General features: G+C 52.1%; 1 protein-coding gene across 2 annotated transcripts in view; it reads right to left on the bottom strand.

Moving 5' to 3' along the window:
- LOC141497102 (uncharacterized) overlaps positions 1–10,301 on the bottom strand; it is a 28,498-nt gene extending 18,197 nt beyond the window's left edge. The window contains exons 1-4 of one of the 2 annotated variants that reach the window (XM_074199698.1): positions 10,203–10,301; positions 9,570–9,664; positions 9,239–9,365; positions 8,899–8,994 (exon numbers count right to left, since the gene is read on the bottom strand). In XM_074199698.1, coding sequence (XP_074055799.1) covers positions 8,899–8,994; positions 9,239–9,365; positions 9,570–9,611 — 265 coding nt within the window. In that variant the 5' untranslated portion in view covers positions 9,612–9,664; positions 10,203–10,301. Of the gene's footprint in view, positions 1–8,898; positions 8,995–9,238; positions 9,475–9,569; positions 9,665–10,202 lie in introns of those variants that run through there. The other variant, XM_074199697.1, reaches the window with a different exon arrangement.
- Between the last annotated feature and the right edge of the window lie 2,362 nt (positions 10,302–12,663).

The following is a 12,663-nucleotide window of genomic DNA, read 5'->3' as shown; positions in this document are numbered from 1 at the left end:
TTCCTCCGGGGGTTAGTACCCCATAGATACACCAACCTCACTATATCTAAAATAAAATCTATCTTCTCCCACCCCACACTCTTCCTAATCTTTCTTTCTGTCAAGACCATCAGCCAGATTGGTCTTTTTTGCATCTCCCCTCTCCCTCATCTTTCATGTCCTATCAATTGTCTTGTCAACTCTATGATCTTCTCTTCATTCAAATGCTACTACCCATGTGACCTCCGCAGCAACCTCCTAACCAGCCTCCCTAAGCAGATGTGAAGGATAACAAAATGATCTGACTCCATCACTCCCCCACTCACTGAGGTCCAGGGGTCAAGGACAAAACACAAACTCATTATAACTCAACCAACCCACCTTTCTAGGTTCTTTGCTCGGGCATCCCCAAACCTGTCTACTTGTCCTTCATGCACAACAGCCCCCCATAAGTCATATTTGTTGGGCTGTCCCCAGCAACACCGTCCCCAGGCCTGGAATGGCCTCTTTCTTGTCTCTGATTTCCCAGCTGCCATCACCTACACAAGATCTGTCAATGCCACCCTCAAACCATGACTTAATATCTTCTTTTTTTTCTTTTTTAGGTTTTTGCAAGGCAGTGGGGTTAAGTGGCTTGCCCAAGGCCACATGACTAGGTAATTATTAAGTGTCTGAGACTGGATTTGAACCCAGGTACTCCTGACTCTGGGGCCAGTGCTTTACCCACTGCGCCACCTAGCCGCCCCTTAATATCTTGTCTTAACCTTGTGTGTGTGCATTAATATGTGAACAAGCTAAGTCAGGAAGACTTGACTAGGCATGATCTGCAGGTTCCTGACCCACAGAAGCATACATTCTAAAGGGGGGAGCAAGCCAAACCACCCCCACCACTTTGTCTCCAGTTCCTCTAGGACCCCAAACCCTCAAGCCTTGAGAATAGCCAGGCTTCCAGACTGTCCTGAGAGGTCACTCTGGAGAGGCGGCCTGGGGGCAGACCATCAAGCTTTGGAGAACTCAGGAAGGAAAAGACCTGGCCCTGTCCAGCAATTCAACAGCAGAACCTGCTGTGATTCTATCAGTGGAAATAAGAGCGAGGGAGTAGCCTGACCACCTGCTTTGCTGCAGCCCCTTCAGGACCCTGGACCTTTCCCTCTGACTTGGGGCTGAATCCTTCCCTGGGAGGCATCTTACTCCTCAGAAGGGAAGCTTCCAGGGAAGATGGACTGTTGGTAAACAGCAAGCATTTAATTGATGCTTCATTCATTCCAGAATGAGACACTAAGGGCCTGCCCTAGTTCAGGGATGGCATCAGAGGAGAGATGGGGCCTAGTCAAGAGTTGTAACAAGAGGGTTGGGTCATTCCCTTCCAGGAGTCCCCTGGTTCTCTCCCTAGGGACACCTCCCTTCCTAGGGCCACACCCCCAACTGCCCAGCTCCAGGATTACCAGCCTCAGCTCAAACCTCTTACAGGGAAACACTGCTTGGCTTGAGATGTTTCTGGTACAGCCTCGGACAGTCAGCAGCTGGGGCCCATGGGGCACTGTAGAGAAGATGACCGTCTAGCCTCACGACCAGCAAGCGTGGCCATGCCAGCTTTCATCTGGTGGGAATTCTCATGAAGCTGTCTGCCTCTTGACCCTTGATAAAAGAAATGGTTCCCAGACAACTGGCATTTAGGAAGCTGGTAGCTTGGGGGCTGTGTCTGCCCACGGGCAAGGTGGCACAGAGGCAATGGTGGAGAAGAGAGCACAAGAGGGAGGGACAAATAGATAAGGGAAGCAAGCCCTGATAAAGTTCCTGGGGGTGCAAACAGAATACATGGCGGCTCCTGTCTTTGAGGAAGATCACAGCACTGCCTGCCTGCCAGCAGTGCTGTCCTACATGCCATCCATCCACTGCCCACCATATTAGGGGAGACAGCTGGTCCTGATCAGGGCCTAGGCCTGGCATCTCTGGACTTGGGAAGAGGGTGGCAGCAGCCTGGCCAGGTGTGAACCCTGGCCTGGCTGGAGGCCCATCTCTGACATTTTATGCTCTGTTTCTCCATCTAAGTCTAGGGAGCACTTGTCCCCTTTAATCAGACCACCCTCAACCTCATCCTTGGCCCAGAGTTGGGCAGGCCCTTGGTAAATCTGCCCCCTCCCCTCTTCCTCCTTATAACTTTGGGGGAAGCAGAATAGGAACCCCTGAGATTTTCTTTTCTTTTGTCATTATTCAATCTAGGGGCAGAAAGATGTGGATTTGGACAAGTCTCTCCTCACTCCCGTCCGTTGTCCAAGCAGCCACTAAGGTGATTTCCCTGAAGCCCAGCTCCAATCAACTCACCTCCCTCCCCAAAAACTTCCAGGGGCTCTCTGGTGCCCCAGGATTCAGAGCCTTTCCCAATGCCCCCCCAGGACCCTCATCCATCCAGTGCTCTGGCCTCCTGGCCATCTGTCGAGTGTTCTCTGGCCTCTGCTCCGACCACTGACCTCCCCGCTTCCGGTAAGCGCCACCTAAAGTCCTACTTCCTCCAGGCAGGCCCTACCCCCCTTTATTTGACAGAGAGTTGGTTTGTCCACTTTGTTTGCTTGTGGCTTCCCATCAGACTCCAGTACCTGGAAGTACACAGCAGGCACTTAATAAATGTTGCCCCCACCAGAGGAAGGCAGACACTTCGCTCACCTGCCTGGGTCTTCCCTTTGATTTCTTTTCTTTCTTTTTTTTTTAAAGGTTTTTGCAAGGCAATGGGGTTAAGTGGCTTGCCCAAGGCCACACAGCTAAGTCATTATTAAGTATCTGAGGCCAGATTTGAACTCAGGTCTGCCTGACTCCAGGGCTGGTGCTCTATCCACTGTTCCCTTTGATTTCTTAAGTGGGAGAAGGGATGGGCGATGAGACCATATTCCTCAGCCATCCAAAGGGACCCCAATAGTTGTACACTGGACCTGTATTTCATATGTATTAAAGTTGTCCAAATAAAACCAAGATTTAAGAAAAAGTCTCTAGTATTAATAATGGATAGCATGCACTTCACCAACATTATCCTAAAAAAGAGGGGCTGCTGTTATCCCCATTTTATAAATGAGGAAAGCAAGGTGGAGAGAAGTGAAACAACTTGCTTGCCCAGAGTCACCCAACTGGTAAGTGTCTAAGAAGAGATTTGAACCCAGAGCTCTTGGGTCCTGAGACACTACTTCTAGGACTGAAGAAGAGTCCCAGTTCAGGAGGAACCAGTGGACCGAGGATGTGGGGGGAGATGGACCACCATAGACCCCACAGGGAGCCGTCTCAAAAGTTGGCCACAGCCGGTCAGTACTCCCCCTGCTCATGGATGTGGGTAGAGACCTGAGTCCACGCTGTAGCCAGCACAAGAGCTCTGGGGGCCCCAACAGTCCCAGGCCTGGCCTGAGTGACCAGGGCAGGGAGCTGGATCCAGGGTGGACTGGCCGCTGGGGGACTGACTCTGGACCTGCAGGACTATCCAGCGGGCTGACAGAGTAGGGTCATCAGCAGGCTCCTAACCAGCCAAGACTAGGAGGACAGCTGCCAGACAGCAAAGCTGAGCCCCCAGAGGTCCCTGAAGAATCCAACACCCCCCTCCCCAGAAAGCTGCAGAAGAGCCAAAGGGAACAGAAAAAGGACCACACAGAACCCGGTCATCCCTCCAACTCATATAATGCTCACTTTGGGTCCATTCCCACCATGAAGAGCTGCTGTGGTTCCAGAGACTCCAAAGGTCCAAAATGTAGGGAACCAGCAAAGAATGAAGGAAAAACACATCTTGCCCACCAGGTCAACTAAAATTCCAAAAAGAAGTCAAGCAAGTATAATTTTAAAAGAGAAAAGAAATTTAATTTTTTTCTAAATGAGAATGTTCAAGGAAAGAACCAGAAAATCAGGAAATCACCAAGACTACAAGTCCATGGTGGGCCCTTCATGAATACTGATGAGAGCAAAGCGAGCACAAGAAACATGGTCACCATGGATGCACAGGCTGCAAGATGAGTGGCGGAGACCAAGGAGCACCCCAGGAGGCCCACCACAGACAGTGCCATCCACACCCAAGGGATGCTCTCTCCACCTTCCCAACACGAACTGTATGTTTTCCTTTCTTTCTCATGGTTTCCTCTTTCACCTTAACTCTAATTCTTCTCGCACAACATGGCTAATATACAAAGGGGTTAAACACAAATGGACAACTTCTACTGGACTAATCAGACTGGTCACTGCCATGGGAAGGGGGAGGCAAGGGAGGGTGGGAGAAAGCAAAGTCTTGCACATGGATGAATGTTGAAAAACTAGCATAGCCTGTAAATGGAAAAATAAAATCAAGAGTCAATTAAACATGGCTAAATGCCAAGTGAGTACCCCACCTCTCTGCTCCTCTGAGGGGAGATAACACAGGAGCCCTGCTTGGCTGGCCAGATCCCATCTTAGCTCAATAGGAAACAAAAGGGGCTGGGGGTGGGCGAGTGGGGAGGAGGGAACAGCAAAGTCAAGTTCTGGTAAAAAGAAGGTAGGGGAGGAGTCGGAACTCCATTTGGGTCAGGATCAGGGAGGACAAGAGGGACAGGGAGCCTCCAGTAGACATCCCCAGTCAGGTGACCTTGAGCCATCTCCTCATCCACCACCAGGGATAATGGTATTTCCAGCCTGGCAGGCCAGTTGATAGGCTCCAAGGATGGAGCCTGGGGACCCTCTCTTAAGCGCTCCTCACCTTTCCTCTGGGAAGGAAATGAGGGGAAAGAGAGGGAGAAGTGTCAGAAGAGAGATTGAAAGGGAAAACGTTGCAAATTCTCTCCTAAAATGAAAGAACCCAAAATGATGCTGTTTATAAAAAAGACCCTTGAGATAACAGAGGGTCGGAGGAGCAGCGATTATGGACTCAGACAAGAGGAGAGCAAAACCCGTAAAACCCGTGAGAAGAGGGTGGCAAAGGACAACTGGTATCAGTGCTAAACCCCCGGGGCTTCAGGGTGGGACGCTAAGGATGGAGGCTCACCCCCTTTCAGCCCTGGAATAGCTGAATCTAGTAAATCCTGAAGGCATGACCCCAGTGGTTGGCCACTTCCTTCTCCAGCTCACATTTTACAGGTGAGGAAACTGAGGCAACTGGCTCTGTGAGCCATGGTGCCACCCACCTGCCCATCATTGAACAGGGGAGAAGCATCCATGTGAGGTGGCACCTCCCTGGACAAATAGCTACAGCCACGCACCAGGCACTCGACCCCCCTCTGAGGCTACCTTGGAATCAGCTCTTCCGAGTCCAGACCCAGAGCTCTTCCTACTATGCCACCAAACCCCTCAACGCTGTCCATGTTTCTCAGCTAATGGAGGGCACACCAACTAGGGCATAAAAACCCTCCAACGAAAGCAGAAAAGCAGTTATTAAACACAACCTTGATTGAACACAATGAAAAATTATATTCAATTGAGACTGCCATAGAAAAGATAAAAAAATTCATTGTAGTCTTATTAAATTAAAAAAAACAAAAAAAATGGTTTTTCAAGGGGAGACACTGTTCAAGGGGAGTTTAACTGTTAACTAAATTGATTAAATGGAAGAAAGAGGAAAACTAAATTATCAGCATCAGAAATCTTTTTTAGGTTTTTGTTTTTTACAAGGCAATGGGGTTAAGTGGCTTGCCCAAGGCCACACAGCTAGGTAATTATTAAGCGTTTGAGGCCGGATTTGAACTTAGGTAACTCCTGACTCCAGGGCTGGTGCTCTATCCACTGTGCCACCTAGCTGCCCCTGCATCAGAAATTTTTAAGAGAATTATCAACAAAAATTAAGAAGGAAATTATTGGAAATTATTTTGCCAATAAAATGACAACTTAAAAAAAACGAGTATTTACAAAAAATGTAAAATGTCTCAATTAACAGAACTCAAAATAGGAATTTAAATAATCCTAATCTCAGAAAAAGGAACTGATTAAGCCCTAAATGAAGTCATAAAGGAAAAAAAAAACTAAGACCAGATCAATTTAGAAGTGAATTCTATCACTCATTCAAAGAAAAATTAAAATTCTACAATTCTTTGAAAAAGGGGTAGGGGACACAATTGTGACACAAATACAGATATGATCCATAGGCCAGGAATCATCAAAACAGAAAGAAAACTATAAACCGCTATCACTAATGAACACTGATCCAAACATGATAAATATTAGTAAAAAGGCTACAGCATGGATTCACATTCAGTGAAGGGATCAAGGCTGTGCACTGTGCACAGGCTGGCAGGGTTGGCACACTGGGCACCTACTAGGATGTATTGCACCTGCTGCGGAAATGTGCAGAAAAAGCTTGGTGGGGAAGACAAGGCCCACCAGGACCAGGGAGGAGCTGAGCCCCTTGCTGGACTCTTATATGAAGGTCCAGGAAGCAGCCCCAGACCAAAAGGGCACCAGGAGGGGAGAGAGATGGGCTGCAGACCTGTGGCCATGGATGGAATATGAAGCCTTGCCCCGGGGTAGGCAGAAGTGCCAGCCCCACCCAAAGGGCCCAACAATGCCATGCCCAGGTGGTGGCCAGGGGTTGGTGGGATCCTCAGTTTCCTCTGAGTCAGCCTCACCTCTAACTGCTGGCACATTCACACCTGCTCACTCCACCCCCACCAAACACACACATACGCTCCTACACCCACGGAGCCAGGTATTTCACTCAAAAGAGAGCTGGGAAGAAAACTGAGAAGGCAAAGGAGTGACCATGCAGGTGGATTAAGGGAGGGACTAGTTCTGGGCAAAATAAACCCTAACTAAGGGGATCCAAAAGGTTCAAAGACCCGGCTCTGGATCTGCAGAGGCCAAGATGAGGGTCCAGGCTGGATCAATGACCTTAACGATGGCCATGAGAAGATGACCGAACTGAGGAGAGCAGCAAGGATCAGGAGGAGGGCCAACCAAGCCAGGAGAGCTCAATGCCAATAGAAGGATGCCTTTTGGTGACTATGCACATGGGCTACCTGAGTTTGTTTTGTTTTCCCCAAGGGAGGGAGAGGGAGGGAGGGGGAGGGGAAAGAGGAGGTGGAAGAGCAGATCAGTGCCTGTGGACTGAACAAAGTAAAACCTTAAAAAGGCACATTAAAAACAAATTTCTGAGAAATTGAAAACGGGAATAGATTTTTTCCTTCCCAGCAGAGGTCATATCTCCCTAAAACCAAAGCCACCACTGCTTATGATGGGGATAAACCAGAGGCCTCCCAGGATGGTTAGGGATAAGCAAAGACGTCCTATTTCACCAGTGCTATTAGAACTACCTATAGCAATAAGATGGTAAAAAGAAACTGGCAGACTAAGAAAACAAAATCAGTGCCTTCCCAGCAATAGCTGGGTCTCAGTCAACCATAAAGTGAAACAATAATTCCACTGAAGTTGGAAGCTATCAAATCAATCCACGTCATCAGTGTTTCTTCACGACACCAAAATAGAAACAAAACGAAGGGAAATTTCAGGGAATGTGACAAAATGCTTAAAGTACTTGCAAATCCAAGGTCAACATCCACAGGAGCAGAAGTTTTATGTAAACAGAGACCTAATCAACAAAGAAAAATATTAACTGGGCAGGCTGAGCCAACCTAATCAGGATGGGAGCACTGCCTCCATTCATTTCCTTTCTAAGTGCTCTGCCGATCAAACTAACAACAGATTACTTTAAAGAGCAAGAGGGAAAAACTCAGCTGGAGAAACAAAAATTCAGGAAAAATGGGAAAGAAGGGGGCCCGGCAGGAGATCTCAAACCTCCCTCTAAAGAAGAAAGCATCATGGGAGTGATTAAACCAGGATTCAACCGGGGAAGAGACAATGGAGAAGCCCCTGGTGGAGGCTATCTGGCAGGCACGGGGGTCTCCCAACACCAGGAGCAAGGGAGCTTTCCCTTCTGAATCTCTAGAAAGGGAGATCCCTGGCCACCAAGGGACTGGGGAGTACAGAAGATAAAATGAACAGTTTCAATGATACAAAACTGTGAAGGTTTTACACAAACAAATCAGATGCAGCTAAAATTAGAAGGGAAATAACTTTGCAGGGAAAAACTCTTAGCAGTGATTTTCTGACAAAGGCCAGCTCACCGAGACAACTAGGACGATGAGACTAAAAACTGTTCCACGGCGACAAAGCCATGTCCACGTGGAGGGAAGAGAGCCACCCAGAGACAAGTGAGGCCACAAGGAGCGCCAACCTGCCAGGATGCCAGAGGAGAAGCAGGGTGGCTTTGGGGGTCCCACCTAGGGAGGGTGACTCATCTACTCCCGGTCAGCCAGAAGACTGAGCAAGGGGACCCCACGGCATGGGGTGTGGGTAGGCAGAATGGCCTCCCCCTGGCAGGCTGCTCAGCGGGGCTCCCTGACTCCTCTGGGGCCCAGAGCTCACGCTCTTCTCAGTCGGCATGGGTCAGTGAGTCTCCCCTTCACTCCCTTTCTGACTGCTGGGGAAGAGCGGGTCTTGGCCAGCAGCAACACCGCTGGAGGCCACAGCCAAGCCCCCCATACACACTCCCAACAGATAGAGGCATGAGATCCATCCTGAACCCGGGATCTTCTTCTCAGTCTCTCAAGACTTGCATCTAATGAAGGCTGGGGTGGGAGTGGGGGGGAGGCAGCCTGGTCCTGCACCCAGGTCCCCCTTCTTATAGCAGTGATAGCATCGCTGCCTTCTAGGCAGCCTGGGGGGTTTAAACCTTGTTCTTCTACCAACACCTTGTCAACCATCCATGGAGCCAGGAAAGGCAGCTACTGAATGACTGACTGCACCCTGGGGATGCGCCAATCCACCTACCCACCCACCTGAAATGCAAGGGGCAGAAGAGGACAGCTGGGGGGGGAAGGGAAAGGAGGGGGAGGAGCCAGCATCCAGGGTCCTCTGTCCCAGGTGGGGCTTGGGCTTTGGGGGCCACCACCCAGTCAGCCACCCTGATTCCACATGGTTTGCTTCACTCACCAGGGTGGCTTCTTCTAGGGGGGTCTCGGGCCGCCATCCATGGAGCGTCCCCTCGCTCCAGCTGGCCGATCACATCGGGACTGGACACTGCAAGTCCTGCTCGTGGAGAATCAGAAAGTGGGGGATCATTGGGGAGGCAGGAAAACCTGGATCACCCCAAAGGGTCCTGAGGCAGCTGTGCTCTGGGGGAGCTGGCTCAGGCTCCCAGACAGGTCTCCTGGATCCTCTGATGGGGGGGAAGGGGGGCCCCAGAGGTGGAGGAGCAGCCGCTCCTGGGCCGCCCAGGGCGCAGTCCTTCACCGAGGTGGGGCACATTCCGGGCGGGAAGGGGGGTCCTCACCCAGGCAGACCAGGTGCCCGTAGTTCTCCAGCATCACCTCGCGGTAGAGTCTCTTCTGGGCAGGGCCCAGGCGCCCCCACTCCTCCGCAGTGAAGTCCACGGCCACATCCTGGAAGGTCATGGAGCCCTGGAAAACCGCAGAGCCTGGCACCTGCCCTGGCACGGGCCCCCGACCCTCCTGGCACAACGCGGGGGCCATGTGGGGAAGCGGCCAGGCCGGGGGTCTCCCCGGCTTCCTCCCGTGGGGACCCCGGGCCGGCCGGTTAGAGGGAGAGCCCTGTGCGGGGTGTCCGGGGGCCCCGGGCTCCTCACCTGTCCCGCCCTGGCTCACCTGGGGGCTGCCGGCCACGGGGAACACAGGAGCCATCCTCATCTCCGCCCCGGGGGAGGCCCGAGTCGGGGAGCAGTCAGGTGACCTGCCACCGCCTAGGGGTACAAAGGGGACAGATGGCCCCGGGGCGGCCGGGGAAGGTGGGGGGCTCGAGGGGCTTCCCCGCCTCTTCTGGGGGATGACGCGGTGGGGAGGGGGTGGGGGGTCACAGGACGGCGGGTGCGGGGCGCAGAGGTGGGGGGCATGGCGCGTGCGGGGAGCCAGTGGATGATGGGGGCACAGCAGGGGGGGCTGCAGCTCGGGGTCCCCCTTCCCGGCCGCACTTTCCACACTGGCCCCGCCCCCAGGCTCACGCGCCACGCCCCCACCTCGGGAAGCCCTCCGATTGGAAGCAGAAGCCGTGGCCCCGCCTAGCTGCGGGAGGGCGGGGCTGGAGAGGCGGAGGAGCCAATGAGGGCGCGCGCCTGGAGCAGGGGGCGGGGCCGAGAGAGGCGCGCAGGCGCGGCCCCGCCCCCGGACGCTCCGCTCCGCTCCTAGGGCGTCCTCCCTCTCCCAGAGGCTCCGGCGCCGGACGTCCCGCCCCCCGGCGCGCTCCCGTGGCCGCCGCGGCCCCAGCCCCCGGCTCCCACTCACCCGGACCTGGGCCGTGGGTTCGGACCGCCGCGGCGGCGGCTGAGGAAGGAGGCGAGACGGTGGCGAGCGCGCGGCCGGGACGCGACGAGAGGTCGGAACGGGAAGTGACGTCACGCGCCCCGCCTTCTTGCGGTCCCGAGCCGAAGGAGCGTTGGCGTCGAGTGAAAAGGCTTCTGGGAAATGTAGTCCGTGTGTCACCCAGGGAGACCAGGGCGGGGCCCCGAGCCCCACCCACTGCGTGCGGGCGGGAAAGGGAGGAAGAGCCACGTGCGGGGCGCCCCAGGGCCCACTCCCGCCCAGGCCCGCGCCCCTAGGGAGGCCCTGGAGGGCCCGGAGCGGCTTGGGGGGCCGCAGGGATGGTTTCAGGCCCCACAGCCCTTGTCCTTCCCCTGAGAAAAGAGGGGGCGCCCTCGGGGAGGCCGGGCCTGGCCCCCGGGGGCGCAGGGCCCCGCCGGGTCCCCCCTTCCCTAGAGCCCCCCGGAGAGCCCCCTGCTCGGTGCTGCTCTCCCCCGGACTTGTGGGAGCCCCGGCCGAGCGCCCGCCGGTCCCTGCTGCACAAGGAGTGTCCAGAGCGACCACACCTGCCCCCAAAGGTGTTTGAGTTGTAAAGATTTCGTTTTGAGTTTTACAGTTTTTCCCCTAATCTTATTTCCCTCCCCCACCCCCACAGAAGGCAACGTGCCAGCCTTTGCATGGGTCCAAATTGTGATGAGAGAGAACTCATATCCTTAAGGAAGAGACATCAAGTATGAGAGAGCCAGATCGGACAATAAGGTAGCAGGGTTTTTCTAAATTAAAGGCAACGGTCCTTTGGTCTCGCTTCAAACTGCACACTTCTTTGTCTGGACACAGATGCTATTCTCCATAGATGAAACGAGCTCTAACAAAACGCTTGCTCTGCCGTCCAAGCGTTACTGGTAAATTCAAACGCAACCGGCCTTTCCATTTGGCAATGCTAGATTAACTAAGAATTTTTTAAGCCAAAACATAAGGTTTTTACTTTTTAGGCTTAAAATTCTTAACCCAGTTTGGAAAGTTGTTAGGAAAGAATGTGACAGGGAGGTTCCTTGTCAACTGACCATCCCACCGCTGGTGAGACTCCATGCTTCTTCTTTGTGATTTGCAGGACCCCCTGCCCCCGGCACAGCTCGCCTGCTTTTGCACTGGCCTTTATCAGTGGAATTTGCTTTGTGGGTTGGGAAGGCAAGGACCAAGGTAGCAGCCCCATTCTAGGCAAGCTCCCCAATGTCACCTGCTCTTAGAATTCTCCTCCAGTGACTCTGCTCCTGGATCTGTGCCCGGGTCTGTCGGTGAGTGGAACGGAAGCATCCATTGGGCCTTTGTCTCTTCCATGCTCAGTAAAGTACCTGGCAGATGCTGGTTGTTTAATGTTGATTGAATTGAAGACTTGATGTCCTTTGGCCCAGAAATCTGCATCCTAAGCCCTGACCACTCTGGAAACATTTTGGAATGAAAATGTTCCTGGTGAGTATGAGGAACAAGACGATGGATTAGACTTTTTTCTGATCCCCAGGACCTCTTAACAAATGATATACAAAAGATAAAACTATGTCAGCTTTTCCCCTGGTCTAGGACACCAAAAATCTAAAATAGTTTAAAAAAAATAAATTAGAAAACCCATGCCCAGGGGTTGAATCTCACTGATCCTGAGCTCACTCAGGACCAGGACCCCTTTCCCACCTTCCACACTAACTACAGCAAGACTGCACCCGCAGACCCAAAGACATCACCCAGGCTTACATCAAAACTCACCCCTGCACCCTGTTCTTCCATCTTTTTAGTGCCATCAAGACCCTGGTTCTAGGCTGTGGAATTTTTCTCAGGCCTCCACAGCCTTGATAACCCATCAGGAGCAAAAGCCTGTAGGGGTGCTGCAACCCGGAAAAATCAATGGTGCAGAGCTCAGAACTGCTGGGGCCCACAGACTCAAAATAAATTGGTAAGCAAATTGGAACGAGGCAAACATATTTCCATGTTGGTATAGATCAAGATGTGCTAACCCTTGGAACTGGAGGCTTCTACTCCAAGATAATCATTAATATTGACTCCAGAATCTTTGTAGCAGTACTTTTTGTGATAACTAAGTTTGGAAGTAAATTAGGAGTCCAGCAACAAAGTGTGGTATGTGAATATAATGTTCTTTCTCTACTGTAAGAAATGATGCATGTGATAAATCCTGAGAATAGAAAAATCCATGTGAGCTGAAGTAGAGTCAGCAGATCAAGGAAATCAACAAAAGCAGTATCTACAATAAAATAATTGGAAAGAATAACACTACAAAAAATCAAAAGCAAATGTAACAAATATACACAGATCAAGTGGGATTGGAATGACGACACATCTGCAAAGAAACTACATCCTGTCCTATGGTTGAGGTGGGAGGGCCACAGATGTGCACATAGCACATGGTTTTGAACTTTCACAATGTATCGATTGTGTG

The sequence above is a fragment of the Macrotis lagotis genome, chromosome X, assembly GCF_037893015.1.
Source record: "Macrotis lagotis isolate mMagLag1 chromosome X, bilby.v1.9.chrom.fasta, whole genome shotgun sequence".
Lineage (NCBI taxonomy): Eukaryota > Metazoa > Chordata > Mammalia > Peramelemorphia > Peramelidae > Macrotis > Macrotis lagotis.
This window is presented reverse-complemented; position numbering and strand designations above follow the sequence as displayed.